Raw genomic sequence first — 27017 nt, 5'->3', positions numbered from 1 at the left:
AAGCACTTATTAAGCACATACTATGTGCCAGGTGCTGTGCTAGGTACCAGAGATAACACAGTGAACAACACAAATCTGATCCTAGCTCTCAGGGAGCTTACAATCTAGCATTAGCACAAGACAAAACTGTAGGCTCACAAAATTACAAGCTGAAACATGTGTTATGAAGGAAACAAAGAGCTGAGAAAGAATAACATCGGAGAATCTACATTAGACAGGGTAACAGGGAAAGGCCTCTGAGAAGAGACAAAATTTAAAAGCTGGAACAAAGGGAGAGAAAAGCTAACCAGGACAAGAATGGGGTGACTGTTCCAGAAAGACAGGATTGCGTGTGCAAAGGCTCCGAGGCAGAAAAGGTTTGAGCACCAAGGAACTGAAAAATCAGTGTGGCTGAAGTAAAGTGAGCAAGGAATGAATGACACAAAGCGGGACTGGTGAGATACTGTGGGCCATGGTGTCCAATCAAGAGTTTATTCTAAGGACAACGAGAAGTTTTCAGCAGACGAATGGCATGACCCAATTTACACTTTATGATGGTCACTGTTGCCTCTGTGCGGAAAAAGACTTGAAAAGCAGTGGCTGTTGCAATTGTCTACGCAAGAGACGACGATTCCCTGGACCAGAATGTGGCAGCCAAACTGAAAAAGAGTAGACAGATTCAGACATATTTTAGAAGTAGAACCAACAGAAGTCATTGATGGCTTGCATATGGGGGTGACAGCAGGAAAGAATCCGAGATGATTCTCATCAAGTTGCTCTATTTATATGTGGGGTTTTCTCAGAAGTTATAAGCATCACCTGATACAACCTCAGGCCCGTGCAGGAATCTGGTCTAGGGGACATGGTATGTCTATATACATAGGTAACTCAAAAACTCTACATCCAAGAATAACAGAAACTACGTGTGGCTCTTCTTGGAGACAACAATGGCAGACTAGGCAGATATTTCAGTAAGTGAGTTTTCCCATAAGAATTTTATTGTCATGTTGGTGCCAGAGCTCTGTAGCGTCCCCAAAATCATAGGGTTAAATGTCTGTCTATATCTGGGTGCAACAATTCTGACTTTTAAATAGAACTGCAGCAGATAAACCAGCTACCAACTCATCTAGTCTCCATGATAAGCAGTGGAGAAAATACTGTAATTTCTAAGAGAACCTGCAGGTCGAATTGGATGACTCCCGTCAAACATGTCAAAGGCATATTACAGCATAACTTATTGACTAGCAGGAAAACAACTAACTATAAAATGCGCATTTATAAATAATTTTGTTATGATCATTCAACAATTTAGTCCTTAACAACGGTCTTTCCATACGATCCCTTCAGAAACTGAATATATAACACAAAGCAGTACTCCCTAGGAAGGAGATCTCTGAGGGTAAAGAGAATGGACGGCTTTGTTTATTTTACATGCTGTGCCAAACTGCTCCCCAAACGCCACAGAAAGCAACAGCACTCCTGTAGTTGACATACATTCGGCCTTAGTACCTTTCTGCTCTGTTCATTCCCTATTACCTACTTGAGTATTACTGGCATTGTTTCCATTGCCCTTCCTAAAAAGCTGGTACATAATTATCATCTCAAAATCCCTTGGCCCATTTGTCTAGGTGAGAGTCTCTTCCCTTTTTAGTATTTATAGTGATGATGCACTCTTGTTCTTAAATTGCAGAATGAGGGATGACTTATGAGGGAGACAGAGAGAGAGAGAGATCACACACATATACACACACACACACACACACACACACACACTGCGGGGAGCACCTCTGATTCCGGCTCAGGCTTGCCAGACAGCAAAACAGACAGCAAATCAAGATAAACAGTAGTAATTTATTTGGAAAGGGATGTTATCTTTTGCTCCTCCAGACTATTAACTGTGACCTTTTTTATCTGCATTTCAAGGACTTTGCTCAAAACAGACCCCATTATTTTAGTCAATATACGAAGGATTCCATTCAGAAAGGCTTTCCCCCAACATTCCAATGAAAAGTATGTAACTCTTACTTCCTGCCCTTTGGTCCTGTCTGTCTTACATTTATTCCAACACTTTTAAATTTTAATTTAGTGGTCCATCTCCAAACTCTCCTCAAACCTTTTCTCTTTAATTTGGTGGTCCATCTGTATCGCTCCTCTCAGCACAGTACTTCTCTAGCTTCTAAGCCACCTGCTCAATTGTGACACTATAAAAGATTCACAGATTCACATCACTACACTTCACACCCTCTTTACTTTAACTCTGTAAATTCACTTTTCAACACTCCTGAGCTGTTAATTCTAATTTGGCTTCTCATCTTCTGCAGTGAGTGAACTGGATCTTTATCTGTGCCGTCCATAATGCATTTTATTGCAGGTTCCGCATTTCTGCAAGTGTAGCAAAGAGATGAAGAACTTACAAAGCTCTGCCAACATGAAAAGCTGTCACTACGTAACTCCTGTCAGGGAACCTCCCATCATTGCCATGTGTTTCTACTGCTTCTCCCTTCTACCACACATATTCATTCTCACTTCAGCCGAAAAGCTACCCAGATAGCCAAAGATTCCCCACATCAAAAGCAACAAAAGCAACATACACATACACCTAAACACACAGTCCACCCTATAACTTGAATCCAAGGGTGTTCTTTGACCTCCTGTTATTCTGTTCTTAATAACATATCATAACATAAGAATGTATGATACTAACATGTTCAACATTTCAAGAGCTGTGTTACTCTATTCTTCTCTGACTTACAGGATGCTTTTCTACTATTCCTTTTTAAATCATTGACCTGGCCCACGACCTGATTAAATGTCACCCATGACCCTATAAATGTCACCTATTTATATATAATTATACATGTAGAATTCTCATCTTGACCTACTGACTCAATAGAACCTGTTTCTAAATAGGAACAACCCAAACATTTCTTCGAGTCTTCCAATTACTGTTGATTACTGTAGTTAAATATCATTTATAACACCCTGTCTTATTTCACTAGTTAAAACGTAGAATACACAACCACACCTAAACTTTGTCAGATCTTTTCTGATTAACTCGGAATCTTACAAGATCTCCTCCTAGACAAACCTGCCAGGACAAAAAAAGCATCTCCATAGACATTATCCTTTAGAGAAAACCATCCCAGTATTATTGTGTCCCTCCCCCATTATCCACAAGATCCTAAAAAGTGTCTTTCCCAAGGATGTGGGAGGCAAGCAGAAAGAGGCACCAACACCCAGAGGGTACTCACTCAGGGGTCTGAGGACGCTGCTGCTGGACTCATCAGCGTTTTCCACATCTGACTTGTCAGAGTAGTTCTCAGAGATTCTCTCCCTTTCCTTCTTTTCTTTGTGCCCTGTCTTTCTCTTGTGACGTCTCCTTCTCCTGTAGCTCTTCGGCACATGGACCCCAATATAGATGGTGTGGTGGCCTAAAGGAAGTACACAAATCACCAGTCATTTCAAATCACATTCTCTGCTGCAAATAAATTGCACAAGATCCACACAGGTCAGAAGAAAATGTCTGTGAATGCAACATTACCATTCTATATTTGACAAAGTTAAACTGGAAAAATAAAATCTCCTCTCAATTTTCAGTTAACTAGAGTATAATTCAACCTGTTGGTTGGCTCTAGGATTCCATGAGGGTGTATTCTAGTCTATCCAGATAAACCACTTTTGTTTAGGAAAACCAAAGAATATCGAACCAGAAATCAGGAATCCTTGATTCTGGTCATACCTCTGCCATCAATTAGCTATTTGACCTTGAGCATGTCCCTTAACCATTCTGGGCCTCAATCTCATCATTTATATATAATGAGAGGCTGAAATTGTGTAATCCCTAGAGGTCCTTCCAGTTCTAACCTTCCATGAGTCTGTGATTATACTGAACACAGCGATGAAACAGGAGCTCTTGGAAGCAGCAAAAAATAAAGATCTAACTCAAAGTTCAAGAAGTCATTCTGCTGGGGATAAGGTTTTACATTAAAACTTTTTTTTTTTTTTTACCCAATCAGCAGAATAGAGACTTAGAACTGGGACAAACTAAGAAAAAATAAGACATACTTGGAGAGAAAATTTTAGAAATACTCGAATGTTCACACTAGGAAACAGCTAAAATGAATGTCAGCTCCAGTGTCATTCTCATTTTTCTTTTTTCGTTTCCAAAAGTTTCTAAAAACTGGTTGTTGCAATGATAAAAATAAACCCAGCCCAGCAAAAATTGCTTTGAAGAGAAGGGCATGAGGAAAAAAAAGATTGTGAAATGCTTTTAGTTCTCTAGAAGGAAGGAGTTGCAAAACTGACAAGTGGTATTATTTTTACAATATCTGATAAGACAGAAAAAAAGGAACTCAAAGTTCTACATTTTTTTTAAATTGGGAAACTTTTACTTTCACTTTATATACAGCATAACTTCTGGATGTGGGAACCTCCATTTTGGAAGTAATGTGAACACTTCTTTTTTGGAACTGCAAATTAGATTAGGTTATAATCTAATCTCATCCACAGGTGTCCTTTCCCATTCTGGAATTATTCCTCGATGACCACTTTACGGTGCCACAGACAATATCATACACCTGCATGCAACACACGTACATGCAGTATGTCTGACATAAATTGCTGTGTCACTTTCCAGAGTAATTCATCAGGCATATCAAAAAACACCATAATTCACAAGGATGTTCCCTTGAATTGGAAGGATTAAAACAATCACATGCTCCTTCAAGAAAGAAGTTCCAACCAAGGAATGCAGAACCCTAAATGAATGGGTTAGCATTCAAAAGAAAACATCTGATACTTGGAATGAAGTTGGAGGCATCTATATAAAGCATGAACCTCCTCCCCAACATACATACAGACACACACACACACACACACACACACACATACACACACCAACTCAACTACTCAAAATACAGTGAAATTCTCCTCACAGAATGTGTGCCAATGAAAAATTTATCATGTCTAACCATTTGCAAGCAAATTGTTCTCATGGGAAAGCTATATTATACTAGGAAGTAGGAAACGTCTAAGAAACAATGTGAATTAAGAAACAGTGTCAATTGTTTCCTGCACTCCAGTTATTGAGGGCGTCCTGCAGCTTTATCTCAAGTCACACAATATATGTAAGCAAAGACAATCAATTTCTTTAGTAAATCAAACACTGAAAGCTTGGTGGCCTTTGTTCAGGAATTAGAAAAACATCATGAAAAAAATTAAGAGGTTGGAAATTATTTTTAAACCTATCACATTAAATATATTCCATATCATATTAAATAATGGCAACTAAACAAAAAAAATGGCAGTTAAACTACATTAGTCATATTGATGTTACACAGAAAGATGTTTTAATATATTTTTACCCAAATCTGCACAGTACATTTGATAAATCATTTAAAAGATGGTTTGTATGGGCTGATAGGATTTTAAGGTAAGATTTCTGGCTACAAAGTGTTGTTGTTGTCAACCTGATGAAAAGAGGGAGATTCGGAGAGTGACCTCTCAAAGCCCACGGAGAGGAATGTACCTTCCCTTTGGGGACCTAATGAGAGTTGTCATCACCACAAAAACGGCGCCATTTTATTCACATGGCGATCACAGGCCTTCTACCTGCCTTATGAGTGAGATTCTGCTTATCCCCATCTCCTCCAGCTCCTCCTCAGATGCTTTCTCCTCGCTCACTCTGTCACACACTGTCCCACAGGTGGGGGAGCTTCCAGATATGATGCTGCACTATGGAGCCCAGATACCAAGCAGAAATGTGGTTCCTTTCAAGACTTCCCAAATTTCAGGCATTTTTTGATCAGCTTTATTGAGGTAGAATTCATGTGCTATAAAATTCACTTAAGGATACAATTCAATGATTTTTAGTATATTTACAGAGTTGTACAACCATCACTGTAACCTAATTTCAGAACATTTCCACCAACCCAAAAAGATCCCTCAAGCCCACTTGTGGTCACTCTCTGTTCCCTATCCCATCCCATACAACCACTCTTAGACATCTTCTTAGTATTCTCAGTGATAGCCTCTGGGAAGTTATAATTCTCTGGTACCCACAGGGCTATGAACTTTTTGTGGGGATCCTTACAGCCCAGTAAAATAGAATACTCCTTGGATGAGAAAGCTATTACCTTCCAAGAACTACCAGAGGAAATCATGGCACTGAGCTGAGGAATTCAAAACGCAAAGCATCCTCCTTCTTCTCTCATCCATTACTGGTAACTAAATTTTCCTTTTCTGTCTTGTGTTCAGACAGAGGAAAAAGCACATGGTCCCAAGGTTAAATAAACCTTTAGGAGCTCAGGGACAGGGCTTGTATTCCATCAATCACTTCTCAACCTCTTTCCATTTCAGCTTCTTTGCCCATGGGAAGAGAGCAAGACAGCCTCACTTTGGTGAGTGGGGGTAAGGCATGCTTTCTCAAGGTGATGACCAAATATTTCACAAGCTGTATACGCTAAGTAACAAAAATGCCAAAAGTAAAATGAGCTGGAGTAGAAGCATTCTAACCACCCCCACAGAATACCTGTCTTCAGGATCAACAGAAGCAGCATTACTGGTGAAAATATGCTATTGTTGATAAGAATATCATAGGTGGATCTCAATATTTATTTTCATTAAAATATCTTTACCTGTCTCAGAGATATGTCATGAAGATTGATGGCTATTTTTAAAATCACAACTCCCAAAACGACAGAAAGCTCTTAGGAAAGCCATAAGGGTTGAGGGTGTAGTATTATTTTACATGTAAAATGAAAACAAGAAACTTGATAGACAAGCTTTCCAATCCAGCAAGAGTCTAAGAAATAGTAAGATGCTCAAAGAACCAGGGACAGTTATCTGCCTAACTTATAAGGGAGTTTTAGGCTCCAAAAAAACTTCTCTGCTAGAAATGTCAGTAAAAACTGCTTCCAAAGATAATGTAAAAAGAAGGAGCAAAAATTTTTTTAAATAGCAATAATGAACAAGGAAAAGGCGATTGTTTAAAATGTTATTAAAATAAAGGTTACATTCTTGCTACTCAAAATTTCATAAAGTAAATCTACTAGAATCCACATTTGACAGTATTCATTTAGGTTTGAGTCAAAGGGCATTCAGTCCTTGATCTGGCAGTGGCCTCAGTATCATGTGTTCAAATAAATACCCTGCATGCCTTTCTCTGACAGATGGTGCGAGTTCCCAACAAACTCTAAATGTCTTGGGAATATTTCACAATCCAGCCCAGAGCCAGTACTACTGGGAGGAAAACATGGTTTTCCTGGTTATCTCCGAATGTCAGAAATTATCGCTAGGTGATCCTTGTTTCCTCCCATCCTCACCTGCTCCACCTCAGTTGAAAGCAGAAGTACTGTGAATCTATCATGTCCAATTCTCCCAATTCCTAACATGTTTCTAAACTAACAGCATTGATAGTTGCTACTATGTTTTCAGGCCAACGGAGAACTCTCACGCTTAGTAACTCTGTAGCCATTCAGGTTAAAGAGGCTTTCATAGATATCCACTTTGCTACCAAGGATGATTTAGGACTTTGTAGGATTAAAATTCATCAAACCAGAAAAAGGTTTTACACCAGCCAAACTAAAAATTCTGTGGACAACTAACAGGTGGTTAATAACATATGCCTCTATACCTCTATATGCAAGATAGATCAGATAGCTCCTTTAGGAAACATGTTGCTGTGTTTACTGTACATACAGACGATAGCAACCATTTATTGAATACTTAGAAATGTGCCAGGTTCTGGTAGGTCTCTTATATCTGTTACCTCATGCAATTCTCACAATTGCCCGAATCCAATACTGCTATTAAACCCATTGTGCAGCCAAAGAAACCAAGGTTCAGGGAAGTCAAGGATATTTTCACTAGCTAACTCATAAAATCCCACAGGAGAAATATGTCTCAGGTGCTAATATCAAGAATAGTGAGGGGCAAGCCCGGTGGCATAGCGGTTAAGTTCACGTGCTCCGCTTCAGCGGCCCAGGGTTTGCCGGTTTCGATCCTGGGTGCGGACCTACACACTGCTCATCAAGCCACGCTGAGGCGGTGTCCCATATAGAGCAACTAAAAGGATGTACAACTATGACATACAACTACCTACTGGGGCTTTGGGGAGAGAAAAGGAAAAAAGGAGGAAGATTGGCAACAGATGTTAGCCCAGGGCCAATCTTCCTCAAAAAAAAAAAAAAACCTTAAGAGAAAAGAATAGTGAGTGTTTCATCACTGCTTTGGTGGTGTTTTGCTTGTTGGGTTTTTTTTTTTATAATACACACTGTATTTATGCTATCAGTCTTATAACCGATTATGTTCCCCTCTTCATGTTGACTGCTAGAAATAGGAGGGACAAACTGCAGGCCAACCTATAGCAGGTAGATAGAGTTTTGTGACATGCATTTTATACACAAACCTCACTCTTCCAACTTTTCAACCATTATTTTCCCCTTCACACTAAACCTTTTCAGAATAAGCAGTATATAAATATTTTTTAAAACCTGAGATATCAGTATGGGGGTAGAGAATGGGGATGGCTGGAGGTGGCTATGGGGAAGGTAGATTCCTGGGCAAAGATTTTACCTGTCCTCTGGTGATCCTTTAGCTAGGTCTAAATCTTTGCCCAGAAATCCACCTTCCCCCATAGCTACCCCTAGCCATCCCCAGTCTCCTATATACATCTCTAATTAAACACTGAGGGATGTTCTGAATTTAATTTTTATCCACATTGTTGCTCTTTCTATAACCGACTGAATTTCTGATCTCTCCAGTTCAAAGCAAAGATTCCACAACACTGGGCATTTTATATCATTCTTTCAGAACTAATCAGCAATATTCCCAAAATATAAGTTAAATACTGCCTTCCCTGGCTTATCTAAAGTAACCTGGTCTTATGCCAAGATGCCTAACCCATGTTGTAGCCATTGCCAGAGGGATGTAGGAGAGGGAAGCAAAATTAAGAGATATTATTTTATGATTAAGAGATATTTCATTATTATGAAAAGAAAATTGTGATAGGAGAGGCAGAGAACCTGGATGAGTGACAGATTATAAAAAGATGCTGTAAAGACTTTACTTCTTGGACCAAAATAATCTCAAAGATTTTTCAGAAGCATGCATAAGAAACCTTAAACAGAATCATAGTATCAAGTCCAGACACCACAGAGGTTGTGTGTTGGCACTTTATATAATAGAAATAGATCAGTATACATAATCATAAACACTCTAATAAATGAAATACCAGTAACTTGTTAGCATATTACTCCCCAACGCTTAAGAGTGCCCACAAGCAGCTCTAATAAGATACAATCAAAGTAACATCGCTAATTAACTTGGGCATAAATACCAGCTCATGAAAATAAAACCCCCTTCAAAAGGCATGGTGTCATTTTGCAGTTCACCCGTGGTGAAATGTCTGCCTGAGGGACCACACTTCAAACATATACCTCTACTCAGGACAAAGGGGGATTTCTATTTTTGTATTTTGGATACGGGCAACTTTTCACATAGAAAAAATAATGCACGTGTTTATTAATAGATAATTACATGTTACATATGTAATTTATTCCTACATCATTTTGAATGCAGATGAGTAATCTATTTTAATATTAATGCTACCAATCACACTTAGGATCAGGCATGCAAGCAAATAAATAGTAAAACCGATGAAAAACAGGGAAATACTTTTCTTCCCACTGAACTGCAGGGGAGTTGTGTCAACTGAGAGCCTCCCAGAAATCCTTAAGGCGACCTGAGGTGCCCCAAGCAAAACTGATAAGAAATCTCGGCTTGTTACCTGGTGTTTACTGCGCACAGTACTTTTAATATTTAATATTTGATGATGATGATGATAATGTCTGGGCAAGAACAAACAGCACAGGAAAGGTCTCGAAGGGGAGTTGAGCTTATGGTTACTTAGCTAAACGCCTGTCCTTTAGCTCAGTAAACTTCTGCATCCGCCTTTTAAGTGCTCATTTTTAGCAAAATTGTTCTAACTATAGTCTTTAGGTAAAGGTAAGGACCTTAACACCACACACTGAAGTTAAGTTTCCACTGCAGTTTCCATTACCAACAGCTGATCACAGAGGTGGAAACTGACCAGCACTACAAAAATTCTGAATTAGTGAATATTTTTAAAGAAATACAACTTTATTATGTTCAGTGATCATCAATTATTTGAAAAGATCTAGACTAGAACAACCACTTAAAGGTACCATAGGAACCTACCTTAATGAATAAATAGGATTAAAAATCAGCTTATCTTTTATAAACTGCGGTTCCCAAAGTGCTTCACAATCTCTAAAAAGCTGATTCTCCAAAGTAATTTTAACTTTGCTGTAGCAAAACCTCTTTTATATTCATATCTATAAATATAAAATATAATCTATATTTGTATATATATCTTTATATTTATATTGAGATTTATATATATGTATAATCTCTATATATAGGGACATACATAGAGATAGAGAGATAGGTATCATTTTTATGGACAAGCCAAATCAAACATGTCATGTGTCTCCCACACAGTGTGTGAGACACTGTGTAAAGTGTCTCCGACTGTGTCTGGTACACAAAGGTGCTCCATAAGTGTTGACCCTATTGCTCCCTTCCCTTTCCAAAGGGGCAAAAACAAAGCACTATTTCTCCTCATTCACACCCCCATCGAGCCCTGATAATAATGTGAACACCCTCTGTTCTCCAGCAAAGGCACTCCAGAGCGCTCACCCTGAGCGGGACAAAATAGCCAACTTGAGATCAAGTCTAACCCGTCCCTCAGTCAGCTGTTTTAGTCACTATACAGTTTCACTGTTCAACAAAGGCAACACCTTCCACAACCTCAATCTTCCCTCACCCTGCCCAGAAGCTAGTGCCTGGCAATCTCCACCTGCTCTGGGTAGAGCTTCCCGCGGAGCTTTCATCCAGCGAGTGCCGAACCCCAGCAACCGAGTCTGTTGGTCCTTTTACTTGACTGAACAGAGAAGAGGGGAGCCAAAAGGCCTGGGAAGGCCAGTGCCAGGCAGGGCAGTGCTAAGAGTGAAGAGGAACCGCCCAACAGGGAGAGACGAACCCTCCACTCATCCTGACACCCCAGAACCCCGCAAGAACTGACGCATTTTACTGTGCAGTACACATGCAGTCAGACAAAATCCACCTGTGAGCCAAACACAGAGAACTGACAGTTTCCATTATTTTTCTGTGGTCACCATTTGCACAACTGAATGGCAAGCAGGGTTGGAAGAGAGAAAACAATGGCTAATCCAATGGTCATTGATAACTGAATTTGCAATTGCAGCCAGGGAGGCAGCTTAGAGAGACATATAAATGCACACATTCACACTCTCATTCTAACCACATTGTCCACCTCCAACTCTATTATGGCTTCCCTTTTAGCACTGGCCTAAGCCCTGCTTGGGCAATAGGAAGAAGGGTCTTTAGTTGCTATAGACAGATAATCCATCATATAGTTAATGCACTCATGGCTAATCAGGTATCAAATATTTAGTATTAGTTCACATAATTCCCTCCTCTCACACACCTGTGTAAAGGTAAAGGCGTTACGGATAATGCCATAGGGCTAAAACAATGACCAAGAACTAGGGGAAGTGCTACAAGAGACTTAAATTAGCCTAGTTAAGCCCAGTCCCAGGATCTTCATGACTATGGTTTTCCATATGCACCCAGAAAAGAAACAGCAGCACATAATCATACTTCTAGAGTTGAAATGACCTTAAACATCACCTGGTTCAACCTCTTCATTTACCAGTGAACCAACTAAAGCCAAATAGCCAGTTAATGAAATAGAGGCTGGGACTCTTGGTGCTCCTGGATATAGAAGGTTTCCTTCCTACCTTCCCACTACCATGGTACCAGCTCCCTGACCCCCACCCCCCCAACTTCTGCTGTCTGCAAAACACAGCCAAGAAAGGGGGGGGAAAAAAGGATTAGTCCTTTCAAGTTAGTAATTACCTAGAAGGAAAAAAAGGTCTCAGGAATTCTCTGAAAATATTTCTTTCTTATAATCACAGAATGACAAGTTTAAATCCACAACCCTTAGTACTATAAGCTGCCCCAGAATATGAAGATGTCCTAGCTGTGACATCTGTCCTCCCACTGATCACCTAGGGTCATTCCAACTTTGAGGCCAGCCAGCCTTGTGTCTTCTTTCTCCCTCACCTTCTCAAAAGCTCTTCCAACACCTTTTTATTTTTCTCCTTTCAGTTCTTCCCACTTCCTATTCTTCCAGATGTTTCTTCTAGTTCTCATCCATGTCCCTGTCTAAATTCCTTTCCTGCTCCAGAGGGAACAGACCTGAAGCACACTTTTTTGGAATGAGCATGCCCTGGGAAAGTCAGGAAGCCTGGGTCCTTGTCCTCATTATTCCAATTACTACCAATATTACCGCAAGCAAATTGCTTTAACCTCTCCAAGGCTCATCTATCCATCTGTAACTTGAGAACACTGAGCTAAATTTTCTCTAACATCCTTGCTAGCTCTAAAGATTCTATAACAATTCTAAGTGTTGTAATTGGTTAACTGTAAAGGAGCACATAGAGGGAAGGGCTAAAAGTTTTCTACCATTTCTCCAAGCCTCTTTCCAACTCCTGTAATGATAGCTTTCTCTCCGGGCACTGTTCAATCTACTCCAGTTTGACTCTTTCCCAACCATGCCACCCAAATCGCTAACAAAAGCCACCAATCACCTTCTTTCTGCCAAATCCACTGGCTACTTTTCGATCCTCATCTACCTGACTCCAGGCAGCATTCAGCACTGTCACTCACTCACTCCTTATTGAAAGTGCTCTTCTCTTCGCCTCAGAGACACTCTTTCCTGGTTTTCCTTCGACTTGTATGACTGCTCCTTCTCAGTCTCCAAATGTTGGCACTTGCAGAGCCCAGTCCAGTCCCCTTCTGACTCTTTTCTCTCATCTTGGTGACGTCATTCATTCCTGTGGTTTTAAATGTTAGCTAGATGCTGAGAATTCCCAACTTATATCTCCATCCCTCTCCTTTATTTTTATCTCCAGCTTGTATACACAAGTGCCTGCTTTAGAGTTCTACTTGGATGTCTCACAGGTGCCTCAGACTCAGTATATTCAAAAAGCTGAACTCCTATCCTCCACCACTCTTCCTCCAGTGTTCCCCATCTTACAAAATAGCACATGAATCTCCCAAATTGTTCAGAGCAGAAATCTAGAAGCAATCACCCCCATCCATCCATCTGTCCATCAGCAAGTTCTGGCAATTCAACTCATTTGTCTCCATCTCTTTTGTCCTCACTCTTGTCCAACCCAAAATCATCTCTCAGTTGAATCTTAACAACAATCTCTCCACTCTTATCTTTGCCCTTCTGGGATGCTCTCTCCAACCAGCAGCCAAAGAGATCTTTTGTTTTAATTTCTTATTTTTTATTTATTTATTTTTTTGCTGAGGAAGATTTGCTCTGAGCTAACCTCCGCTGCCAATCTTCCTCTTCTTGTATGTGAGCTGCCACCACAGCATGGCCACTGACAGACGAGTGGTGTAGGTCTGTGCCCAGGAACTGAACCCAGGCTACTGAAGTGAAGCACGCCAAACCTAACCACTAGGCTACCAGGGCTGGCCCCAAAGAGATCTTTTTTAAAATGCAAATATTTTCCTGTCATTTCCCTCCTTAAACCTTTCTGCCATGGCTCCCCAGTGCACACTCAACAAAATCCTAAATTTTTAGCATAGCATAAAAGGTTATGAATTTTCTGAGTCCTACCTACCTCAGGCCACTCTCTCCCTGTTCAAATGCTCCAGCCACAATGGCCTTATTTCCAGTTCTCAAATAGGCCTACCCCTTTCTCACCTGTGGGCCTGCACCCATGCCTGCCTGTGAGGCTTCCCTCATTCTTGTCCTAGCTAACTCCTCTTCATCCTTTAGGTCTCAACTCAATGTCACTCTGTGGGAGATATATACCCTGGTCTCCATGTAAACTCACCCAGATGCATGATACACTCTCTAAATTATCATATCAACCAACCTTGTGCCCTTAAATAATGGTTTATTTGACTGAATATTAATTGTGGCCCTAATTGGAATATGTTATCACATTCATGATACATCTGAACTGTAAAAGCAACATATTAGAGCTTATATCTGCAATTGTTCTTACCATTTTGATAAGCTTAAAGCGAAGGAAAAAAAAGCATTATCCATCAAAGTTAATAGGAAGAGTTAACATAGATACTAATCAACTAGTTTGTTGATTACCAGATATCAATATTATCTTTAGTCTGAAAGCACTCTGCAGTCACAGCAACCACTAGCAAGAAAGTGTTGAGCATAAAGATAAATTGCATGCAGGGACTATATCCAAGGGAGATAATATCTTAAATTTATAGGGTTCATTCTGGGGACTTCAAATTAGTTTACTTATACTCCTAGCAAAACTAAGAGATAGGGAAGCACAAATACTATTTCTTTGTACAAAAAACTGAGATTCAGAAAGTAAATTGTCAGTGGCTTACTGCAAATATTGAGGTATTTTTCCGGTATCATCCAAGAATCCTTAGAGCTTCTCTGGTAGGTGGCTAAGGAGTTGGTTATTAACTGCACTTTGCCTGAAGGAAATGTGATTGGCCTCATGTCACCCAGAAAGGCAGGGCAGAGCCAGGAACAGAAATAGGTCCTGAGACTCCTGGTTCTCCAACCCACAGCACAGACTGAATAAAAGCACCTGAACAATCAGATACTGATTTAATTTGCCAAATACATGTATCCATTGGATTCAATTATGAGCTTTCATTCCACATCCAAGGTATTTTCTTTATTTTCCAGTAGGGATAGAATTACTTGTTGAAAATTTAATAATCAAATGGGGGCTGGGGTGGTGATTTAAGCAATCTATAAATGTGCAATCTGGCCCTCTAAAGCTAATATGTTGGCCAATATTACTAAAATTCAAAACCTATTTTTATTTCCAAAAGTTTTGGCCTGGTAAAGTTATTGAGCATTCCACTACGAAAAGAGTCAGTAAAATAAAGTCTCTGTTCTCTTTTCAAAGTCTACTGAGTACAAAGAAAGGTGAACGCATTGGATAAAGCACTTAGGATAGCTGCCTTCTAAGTCTAACTCTATGGCGAGGTAAAAACAATTAACCAGATTTAAAAGCTTTTGCAGCTATTCAGAGAAGGGAGTTATTTAAGTCGCCTATACTGCTGATTCAATGGATGTCACTCATTACCCTCCCTATCTTCACCTTCATCCCACCCGGCAATCAGCAGCTTCAGGGATACAACATTTGGAAGCTTCTGTGAACTCCTGTCATGGCAGGCTCTCACCTCAGTCCCCTCAATGCTATCAGTCATTCCCCCAATGATTCTGAATCTCGTGATGATAAAAAATGGGAAAACATTTAGCTCAGGTTTGAATACACAGTACTATTTCTATACTATTGCATAATCTCATTTAATTGGTATCTAAATTACATAATAGCCTAAACATAGATATATGCTATATATTACATATACTATATTTTTTCATATAAAATATGTTTATATACATTACATATACACATAATAGACCTTTCCCTCCTCAGTGGTGGAAAAATACTGTACACCTAAATCTGTTTTACAGAAGACGCAATTTTGCAGGCTTTATTAGGTCACGGGTACGCATTTGTATTTTATTCTGTATACAATTATAGTTAATATGCCTCTTCTTGAAAAAGGAGACAATTTAACAATCTAGGGGCAATGTGTATCAGAGCCGTCTAACCATGAAAATCAGATCTTACATCCAGAGTTTAAAGGGAATCAGAAAGAGTCTGAAGAGAAATAGACAGTAGGCCTTGGGAAACTTCCCTTGACCATTCTAGCTTGTCTTTTCCAGTACAAGAAGCAATAGGTTAGCGAGGTTAGGAAGGCAAAGGTTAGATATTGATAAAAATGAATTAAGCAAATAAAAAACATTTAGGCCAGTTAGAATTTTTGGAATGATAACAATCATTGCAAATTATCTGTGAGGCTGTATCAATCAGACAGAAAAAGAACAGAGGAAGGTATAGCATGATGCACTCCTATTCCTAGTGCCAGGTACAGCAGCAACATCATTTCTGGTAATTATCAAAACAGTTCTACGGTGAGCGGCATGTTCTAGTATTCCCATTTTACTGAGCAAGAAACCCAAAATCCAAACTTCAAGTTGCTTCCTTCACTTATGCAATAATTCAGCAATAGAGAGAGTTTTAAACTTTTATTCCCAAACTGATGCTTAGCCACTCTACTTTAACAACACACAAATAAAACAAATGATAGAGGTTCCCAAAAATAAATATCAAACAATATGTCTCAAAAATATAACCAATATAAAAATCTTCTAGAAAGGAACTCAATCTATACACAAAATTGCCCCAAGTATAGTATTTCAGAATTTCTGGATCCTTGCAAAACACAACCCGAGTACCAAGTTCAATTTTTTACGGCTTATTGTCATAGAAGAATATAGACACCCAGGATGGAAAGTGGCTTCAAAGAGGGTTTTAGCCCATCCTGTACTACAGGGAATTCTTTACAATTGGAAAACTCTGGGAAGGGATGTCTGATTCCAGTTTCAAAAACCCGAGGAATTATTATCAGATTTCCTTGAAGCTAAAAAAATATCCATATACAAATGCTTAACTTCACTGACACAGCTGGAGGTGTTAGACAGTTCCAAGCTAAGTGCTGCCTGCTCTAGGGCCTCTGGCTGGCTTTCAGCTGAGGCCACGAGGAGAAAGAAGCAGGGAGTTGGGAAAGGCCTGTATCGGCCTAACCTGCTCTGGGAAACCCAAGTTGCTATTCAAATATCAACCCTTAAACACCTCCCCACATTTCTTTAAAGTTCTCCAGTGTGTGGATACATTGTTTCTTTTAAGAAGGCTTTTCCTTCAGCAATATTTGCCCAAGTATTTCCTCTGTACACACTGTTTCTGAGCAATTAGAGTGAACAGCAGAGAAGAGGTCAGCAAAATGCAACCGGACACTTACATCCAGCGCTCAGAATAGCCCCAGCCCCGACTTGGCCCCACCTTCCCACCCAATAGGTTTTCATTTACTCCTTCTTGGCAATTATGTTTTTAACATTGTAATTATTAACAAATGTCTACCAGACCCCACTTTTTCTTTAGAATTCTACCTCCTCCAATACACATAAATATATCATCATAATATCCTCTAGTGAAAAATAGGTTTAAGTCACTATGATTTCATGTCTGAAAAATGTTGAAATCCTGACCTCCAAATAGACAAAAGCCACCATTTCATCATTCTAGTATCTCTCTTCAAAAGTAGAGGAGAAGGAAAGAGAAGGCAGAGGTATTTTAGGGGCTTCTTTTTCTTATCACTATAAATACATAAACAATATAAACATGTCAATGATCTTTGCAAAATCAAATAGGAGTCATAGCAAGGATAGGATCATCAGAGACTGTATCATCTCACTTGACTAAGAGTACTAGAACCAAATTTCTAACTAAAAATTTAAACAAAGATTTTAGAGGATTATATAAAGTGATTCTACATATGCTTTATTTAGTTTATATTATACATTCATTTATTAATTCTTTCTTTTAACAAATACTTAGTGGATGTCTACTCTGCTCCAGATCCTGTCCTACTTTTTCACTTTTATTTCCCCCAAAATAATCCTCCTGTAAATTCCACACACTTTCAACAATACTCTCTCTCAATGTCCATCAGTAGACACGGGAATTTGTAGAATTATTCTTCCATTTGGACAGATGGGAGCGTACTTCCTTTTGGATTTGGTTTTGAATGGAAGAGGAAAACCACCACAATATATCATAATAGCTTTGAGAGCACTGATCAAACCTCAGAAACGGAGACAAGTTTCAGCCAATATTGTCCTGCTGTACTTTATGCTTCCTGGCTTGCTGGTTAGACTTGATGTTAAGAAAAAGCCCCTCCTCTTAAAGTCCGAGTTGCCAAGGCTTGCTGGGGAGTTACCTAGCCTTGCAGAGCCAAGGCCTTATCTCAAAGGATAAGGTGGAGTTTGCTCTTTTCCCCTATTGCGAAATATGAGAATAATAAGTAATCTGTTTATATCATACAGATCCAAAATCCTGGCTGACTTTTTAAAGGATAAAACATCCATAGCATTTCCTTCTGTTTGGAAAAAGCTACCTGGGACTCTTTTTTTCCTATCTCAACGTTGGTTCACCCAACAAAATTTGGCAATTTCCCGTAAGTGTGTTTGAAATGAAAACTTAGTGTTGGTCCTCATGGCCAGCATTTCTGGGTCATTCTGGTAACATCAATTTGTCGTTTACAGACCAATTCTGTGGAAGTGGATGGACTGGAACTGGAATCTTTTGGTACAGAAACGAATATGATATCTGAGATGCTAAAAATTTAAATGAGTTTATGCACAGTAACCACTCTGTGCCAAAAATGTTCACTTTACAAAACCATACACAGTATAAGGTAACCAATGAAAGGATAGATATCAAAGCTTCTCTTTATTCTAAAGATTCAAGTTGGCACTTGGTTTCCTTTTTAAACAGTTATCTCTTTAAACCATTAACACAAATGCGCATGAGACAAATTATGTGAAAATGAGGTTTGGGTCTTTAAATATATCCCACATAGATAAATTCATTATTTAAACAGAAGATGACTCCTCTTCTGACTCACTCTATTCTTAGTGAGTTTTGCAGTTGATGGTTTTCTATTGAGTTTTCAGAACGTGGATTAAGTGTCATGCCACCCACTAAGAGTAAAGTTGAACCAGGTGAACTGAGGGCGTGGTTGGCAGTTTCAGTCTTTCTCTCCTTTTCAGAACTACAGCATTAGGAAGAACTATGAGAGAGCATGTGGCTCTTCTTGCCTTCAGGCTGAGCTGAATCCAATCACCCCAAATTAGGTGACCCTAAGAATAATTTTAAAGTCATGAACATTTCAAAGTAACTAGAGCTACTGGACCTCTGTCACCCTAGTAAGCGCTTAATAGGAGTGCATCTTATTGTGCAAATTACTTCTAAAAACCACACTTTTATTTTAAATTTACTTTTGCCAAGTGCGCTGCAATATACTTCAATCATGTTTATCCTGAAAGCAAGAGAAATAACTACTTGGATAAAAGGAAACACGTTTGATAACAGAAAGGTAAGGTGTTCCAGCTCATTGCCCTTCGAATTTCTGATCATTAAAACTGAAGTACCTACTCCTACCATCAAAGTACCAGAAACTCAGCTGCTTCCGAATAGAGATAGCAGTTTTGCTTTCCTTCACATACACCCTTCTCTATGCAATTGAAAATTTGAGATAGACATATGTCCTTGAGGAAAACATTGCCATTCAAAATCCTTATTAGAGGTCTTGACAGTCAAGTCATCTCTTTCTTCATTCTCAACCACTGGGACCATGGATAAGCCATCAAACCTATGTCCATTTCAACTTCTTTACACTTTCACCTAGAGTTACTATAAAATTTAAGTGCTCCCATCCCCTCCAGATGAAGTCAGGTGAGAAAATGAGAGGGTCGATTGGGAAGGCACTGAATTAGAAATGAATAGTTCCTAATTGTAGTTTCAAGACGTACTGTAGAGGAACCTGCACTGTTGGACATTCACCACCAAACAATGACACCATAAGCAACCATCCTCTAGGGGCTCAAGATTCAACAACAGGCAACTAGCTAAACATGCCTTGAAAGAAATGGAATCAGTTGTTTCCAACCAACATGAAAGATAATCATTAAAATAGAAGTCTTATCAGAATAGGAAAATACACAAAATTCAGGTGGCACATTTAATCATCAGAAAGGCAAAATATTTTATCGATGTCTCTACCACCTCTTGTTGTCTTTTTTGTTCCTCCTTAAAGAAACCTGGCTACAGATTTATGTGCTATTCATTGCATTGTTGTCTTAATTTTGCGCGTGAAAATCAAGGGAAATACTTCAGGAAATAAACTTCTTAGTCAAAGCTTTAAGAAACCCATGTACAATATCCTATTGCAGTAGGGGGCTGTCAATCGTACAGACCTTACAAACTCAAGTGATTTACATCTCCTGTGAACTTAGCTAGAACATTATTCTCAAGGAAAACACACAAACACAAACATACACACACACACACACACACACACACAGTACATCTCATTCCCAAGCTTTCTCACTGAGTTTTCTACTTCAGTTGTCCTGAAACTATAGGATATTCACTCAATCCTATAATATGTCTTACATCCATATTTGCTATAACTTTAGGATTCTTATCTCCTCTTTGACACTGGGACAGTGACAGAGTCACCACAAGGGAGACTTAACATCATGGGTTACAAGAATCTTATGACAAAAGTTTTACTATTTTGCTTTCACTAACTTGACATTTTCCCACAGTCATGTTGTAAAAGTGCAAGGAACCTGTAAAACAATATGAAAGAAAATATTGTAGTTTCCTCTTTCCTAAGAAACTTGGGCATCAAATTCTTATTAGTCAGTCTCAAGAGCATAAATGCAGGAAATTGGGAGGTGGAGGGAGGGAACCAATCCTCCAACACTACATGGTCAGAAGAAACTTATTAAGGAAACATGAGAAACAACATAATAGCCACACTATTCAAACATTCCAGGTGGCACAGGAGCATCACTTGCCTGCAACCTGGTATTGGGTCTGGTTAAAGAATCACTCCACAATATCCACCCTCTTTTTCCCAACCCCATCACCCCTCTGGTCCAAGTTTTTGGTAGGCATTAAATATTTACCAAATGGCATCAATCAGACTAGAGTTTCCAAAACGCATATGAATGTTTCTCATGTGATTTTTAAAGGGTAGAATTTATGACATGGTCCTCCAGCAAGTTTTATTTAACTTTACGAGTACTGTCTATAACCCTGCTTATTTTTTAGACTCTCTTTATAACTATTAATAATATCTTGTATATCTGTGATACCTTCACATAATTACTTTAATGAATATTAAGCCCTGCCTTCTCACTACCAAATAAATAGTATTATTCCACATTATTGATAAGTCAAGAGACAAAAGGAGAAGGCACACTGAAAGCATCACAGGACCAGCTAAAATGCAACTCTTAATTGGTTTTTAACGGGCACTGGGAAACATTTGCAAAAGAGGTCCTGGAGATTTTTTAAGTAAAAAATGCTTGTTCATCTTTTCCAAACTGAGACTCATCCATAATTATCACTCTTTATATCCTCAGCCTAGACCCATTTTTCCTGCAGCAATGGTATCATTCTCCTTCTGTAACATCTGTTTCTCTACCCTGCAAGCTATAAGAAAGAATATTAGAAGATACTGCCAAATGCATTTATATAAATCTAGCAGCTTCCTTGAATTAGTCATTGGAAGGTGGTTAACATTATCTGGCAAAATATTTATTTTTAACAGAGAGGCACAGCTAACACAGGCACCTGCTTCAAAGTAAGACCCTTTCTCTTTTTTAACCATGCAGGACCACACTGGTTCAGAGTCTGATGGTCCAGAGAAGTTCTTGAAATTACTTTCTGTGTTGAAGCAAAATGTGGAGATTAATGAAACTCCACAGAAAAGCTTTGGTTTTTAACTTCAAAAATATAAGACATATGAAATGCATGAGTGTTATTCTCTACAAAGACATATGTCTATGAATATACACTTCCCCAGACCCACACAGCTCACCTTCTACTTCTTCTTCATCACACACATGCTTAAGGAAGGAAGCCCCTCTGTCCAGGACAGCTTCATCCTCCATCCTATAGTAATAAAAAAGAAAAAAAGAATGCTCAGACTTCTCCTGGAGGGAGCCACCTGAAGCAGCCCAGCTTCTGGGCAGGTTAACCTGCAGGCTGCTGTTCATGTTAACAGGGCAGAGTCACTCTTCCTCTGGTGTCTGCTACTCCTTCACGCAGCTCCTCTCATCTGGTGCTTGAGAATATGCCGGTCCCTCATAGCTTCAGTTCTAACCTTGAGAGGGCACCCACATGGACAGGTGAGAGAAAATCATCTCAGTCCTGTAGGCTGGATATTGAGGGTTCTCCCCTCTGGGATTTGCAAAAAGAAGAAAAAAAAAAGATGAAAGAAAAAAAATACCAAGAGAGGAAGTTTGGTGTGTCTGGAGTGCTCGTGATGATCGTTTGTGGAAATCCAGCTTCAGTGCTTAGCTCTTTAAACACCCACTGCATAAAAATGTATACCCTCACACACACACACATGCACACCCACCCACACACAGAGAGCGACAGGGAGTGAGGCTAGTGCACAGTGGGAGCCTAGCTTCCAGCCAGCCTCTTAATACCAGCACAGCCCAGTATTCTCTGTTGAGTGGCAAGCTTTGAGTCACATGTTGGCCTCACGGAAATCTGACATCTGAGGATTATCCAGCAACCCGGCTTCGGCAACAGTCACATATATATGCCACCCATTCATTCATTTTTCACATTCTTACCACACGTCTCTCTCTGTATATATCTGTCCTGTTAACACTTCCCTGAAGGGCACAAAGTTCTTCATTTTGTAGCCACATTATGCTGTCCTCCTGCGTCCTTACATAATAGGATCTACTCTGCAATTTCATATGCTAAATAAGACCTCAGAATCCATCCAAGTAATGACAGCGTTTTTACAGCTTCCTGATGCCAAACATGCTTCTAGTTTATAGACTGAGTTAAGCTTTATTTCCATATTCTGTGACTCCTTTTCATTGCATTAACTTTGACATACAGAATTCTATGAACTCTATTTATAGTGAAAGCAGAGAGAAATCCCGAATTGCTCAAATGCTGCTTGTGCCGTACCGGTCTAGAAACAAAGAACTTTCTCTGGGGACAGCTGCTCTATGTCAGACCGTACACGAGCTCTGCCAGAGAACCAAATGTTCACTCTGTATACTATCCATGCAATTATAAGCTCAGGCATTGAATAGTGTAGGTCTGCTTTCCATATTGTCTGTATAACTTATTTTTGTGCTTCAGATATTTCTTACAATCTATGTGAATATGCACTGAATTCACATTTTCCTCCTTTCTATTTTAGGAGCATAGCCATCTCACAAAGCAACCATCTTAGCATAAAAAGTCAGAAATTGGGTGTCAGGTAGACCTGGGTTTAAAAAATCTAGTTCTACCACTTAGTATTTGTTATCACCTGGAGCAAAGTATTTAACTTTTTTGGCTCAGTTTTCCCATCTATAAAATTGGGGGTAATAATATCAACCTTGCAGGATTGCTTTGAGATTCAAGTTAGGTAACATATGTGAAAGCACTGAGTTTTGTGCCTGCCACCTATTACATGTTTAATATAGGTAAGTTTCCTTCCTTTTTTCTTTCCTTCTCTCTTTTTTGCCTTGACCTTTACTGGCAGACAACACCATTGAGAAACTAATTACCTTTGGACATTTGCAGAATATCTTCTTTCAGGGCTAGGGGCCTTGTATGCAATAGTTCATCCTGATACATATCTTTTTCCTTCCCTATACTCAAACTAAAAAATATAAAACTAAATGCAAATAGGATATGGATCAGCATCAAGATTACAGAAGAAAAGAAAATGCCTTGAAGACTTGAGAAATCAAGTCAGTTACCAGCCTCTCTCAGCCTCAGGTTCCCAGAAAGATTAAATGATACAGCATATTCACTGATTCAGCAAATATTTATTTAGTGCCTGCTATGTTCCTGGCACTCTTCAGAGGGAGGGGAATATATCCACGAATAAGACAGACAAAATTTCTAAGAAACTAAAAATAAACAGATAAACAAGGTAATCTTAGATAGCATTAAGTGTTTTGTAGAAAATAAAATGAGGCAGGGGGCTACTTGGCATAAGGTGGTTCAGATGAGGCTTCTGAGGAGGTGACATTTGAACAGAGACAAAAATGATAGGAAGGAACCAGGCACTTGAAAGGAACAGAAACAAGGTCACTGAGGCTGGACAGAGAGGCAGAAGGTCAACAGTAGTTGACAATACCGGAGGGAATCAGGGTCATGTGGGCCATGGTAAGCAGTCGTAATTTTAGGCGTTATGGGAGCCCCTGAAGAGTGTTAAGATGGAAAGTGACTTGAGCTGCTTTGCCTTTTTAAAGGATCACCCTGGCTGCTATGTGAAAAACGGATAGCCAGGGGACAAAAGAAACTAGGAAACTATCTCAGAAGCTCAAGGAAGACTGTGGGAGAAACAGGTTTGGGGGAAGGAATCAAGAGTCCTTTTCTGGCCACTTTATGGTTGAGATGCTTATTATATATGAAAAAGGAGCTGTCAGGTACACAACGAGATGTCCAAGTTTGGAGCTCAGGAGCCTAGGGCTGCAGATAAAAATTGGAGAATCAATGAATAAAGCTGGTATGTGAAGTTGTTACTAGATGAGATCATCCAGGAAGAAAATGTAGAAATAGAGTAGACGTAAGACCAAGTGCTGCCAACACTTACAAGCAGAGCAGACGAACAAAGGCAGTCAATGAGGTAAGAGGAAAACCAGGAAAGAGTGATGTCAAGGGTCTGAGGAAAGAGGAGAATACTGCTGCTGAGAGGCTGAGAAAGATGGAGACAGAGAAGTAAAACTTGGATTGGGCAACATGGAGGTTGTTGTTGACAATGACCAAAGCACTTGAAACATGCCGTACCCAGTGCTAGACACACAGACGGCATTCCATCATTCTCTTGCCTCTTTCCTGCCCTCCTCCACTCATTCATTCAGTAAATATTTACTGAGTACCTACTAGGTGCCAGGCACACTGCTAGGCACTGGAGACACAGTAATGAGCAAGACAGGCAAGGGCTCTCATGTAATCACACCTGCCTTCTCAAAGATTCCTCGAGCAATCTTGGAGAGTCACTCCAAAGGGCAAGAACCCATCAGTAATACAGCACTTGTAGACATAGATAAGGGTGACAGCTTAATGGGGAAATTTTCTTAAAAGACCTGGGAAGCACAACAAAATCCTGGAATCTTGTACTACTGCATGTAAATTAGCAGTACTGTCTCCCCTTTGGAAAACAAACAGTAGTTTGGCCCACATTTCTTCTCAGAACTAACCCCTCCCAGTCCCATCAACCTACAGAATCCAACACAATTTCCTGCAGAACATCATTTCTGCACTCCACCATTCATCAAGCCAATCCTAAAGTCTTTTATTGACATATTTCCTAAATAAAACGTTCAGCCTTTGCACCTCAGCCCTTCCCAAAACTGCATGCAACAACCAACCAAAGGGAAAGGAAAGGAAGAAAACCGGTAACAACTGACAGGGACGGTAGAAACATTAATGCCCAGAACCCTCTTCCTAGGCTGAGAAATCCATGCAGCCTAACTGAAGCACTGTCCCATGCTGCATCTGAGTTAGAGAGAGAACAATGATTGGTGTATTCCTTGGCTCTTTGATACATATTTCACATTCCCTCCAAGACTATACATAGCAAGTAATTAGAAACCTAGTTCTTTCTGATGGACAATGCAGAGCATCTGCAAGCAGCCTCTTTCTTGTAGGATGTGAAAAAGAATGAGTGCTGCAAGCTGAAAATGTAAAACCTGCCTTTCCCCAGAGCAGCCCTCTCTCTCCTCCTGGAGAGCAAGCCCAGGCAGGCGCATCTGGGCTTCAACACAAAGTACAGGGATTTTACAGCTTTTTTCCATCTTTACACCACAAATGTCAATTATTTGGGTTTGTGTTCCCCCACTAAAATCCTCTCAGCAGTTGCTGGCTATTATTAGTAAAGAGAGATATCTTTTAAAACGACCATCTGACCCAACCAGCTTTCCCTGTATCAGGAGGAAGAAATTAACTCATCTAGTCCCTAATCAGGCCCCCAAATCCATTCTTAAAATGTTCCTTTTACAGGAACTGCATTTGCTGAAAACAAAGAAGGGAAGGAGCATGCTTCCACACAGCTCCCTGGTTTGCTCACATCGCCAGCAGGAGACAAAGTTCAGAATAGATTTGGAAGCTTCTCACCAGCATCACGGGGATAAGGGTCATAACAGTCAGTATAAAATCCACAGGGGGCCAATACTGCCTTCCTTCAACAGGGCCTCTGACAGTAGAAGTGAGACCCCTTCCTCAGAAGTCCACACCCAACGTGGGGTTTCTCTCATTCTTCATTATTCTGGGACACCAAAATGACTTAACTCTAACACATGTCAAATCTGCTGCCAAACGGACTGGCTTTCCCCAGCCAGTCCTAATCACTGAGCAGGCTTGTAAGGGTGACTTAAGCCCGGCACGAGAAACATTTGTGCAAAACTGTCAGCCATTGGGCCTTGGGCACCCACGTACATTCCACCCCTCTGAGTTCCCTCCCCCAGAGCCCTCGCCAACTGCCAACGTGCTCACCAGCTAGTCCACACTGCGCATGCAGCTGCCACTCAGCCAGTCAGCAAGTGGCAGGCCGCCAGCACACAAGTTTCAGAATGCGAGCCTGCCCTGTCACAGGGCTGCTAAAGGTTGAAGGTCTGGGTGTGCTGGCCTTAGGTTTGCCTCACTTGCCCTCCCATCTCCCTTCTCAAATCCCTCCCCTGTTCTGCCTCCCACGGTAGCATTTCACTTGTCTCTATAGTAACAGCATCTGGTTTCAGGGTTATAACTTTATACGGAGCAATTCTCTTCCTAACCTAAGGCTTTTGCCAAAGGATGCACTAGCAAAAAGGCTGCTGCTTAAGGTGGAGCCACCTGTTCCCATGGCACCCTGGGACTGCAGCTATGATGTGAATGGCAGGGTCACAGCAGCGTCAGCACTCAGACCCGGACAGGAGGAAAACAGACCCTGCCCCCTTGGCACACTGGTCCCTGTGGAGAGGATCCACCCTGGGGCTAGGAGCCCTGATCCCAGAGCCGGCCCACTCTCCTCTACACCCTGCTCTCCACTTAACCAGGCTGCGCAGGGATCACATTAACAGCGGGGCTTTCTGACTACTTCCAAAAGACACCAGGGGGTGGCACCCTAGGGAGGAGAATAGCTCCAGTTTTTAGCATGTCCATACCTGAGTTTGACACCACTGGTTCTTTCCATGCATACAGCTTAAAGTTAATTAGTTAACCCATATTTAAACTCATCCCTCTTTATCCTCACTGGTTTGATCTATTTATGAC

General features: G+C 40.2%; 1 protein-coding gene across 2 annotated transcripts in view; it reads right to left on the bottom strand.

Moving 5' to 3' along the window:
- SLC4A4 (solute carrier family 4 member 4) overlaps positions 1-21691 on the bottom strand; it is a 274164-nt gene extending 252473 nt beyond the window's left edge. For both annotated transcript variants that reach the window (XM_087434419.1, XM_004419157.3), the window contains exons 1-2: positions 21619-21691; positions 3231-3410 (exon numbers count right to left, since the gene is read on the bottom strand). In XM_087434419.1, the coding sequence (XP_087290545.1) occupies positions 3231-3410; positions 21619-21691 (253 nt within the window). The remainder of the gene's footprint in view (positions 1-3230; positions 3411-21618) is intronic.
- Positions 21692-27017: the final 5326 nt, after the last annotated feature.

Source organism: Ceratotherium simum, chromosome 8 (assembly GCF_057802395.1).
Source record: "Ceratotherium simum simum isolate JZ-2026a chromosome 8, ASM5780239v1, whole genome shotgun sequence".
Classification (NCBI taxonomy): domain Eukaryota; kingdom Metazoa; phylum Chordata; class Mammalia; order Perissodactyla; family Rhinocerotidae; genus Ceratotherium; species Ceratotherium simum.
Note: the sequence above shows the minus strand (reverse complement) of the source record. Positions and strands in the feature narration are given on the sequence as shown.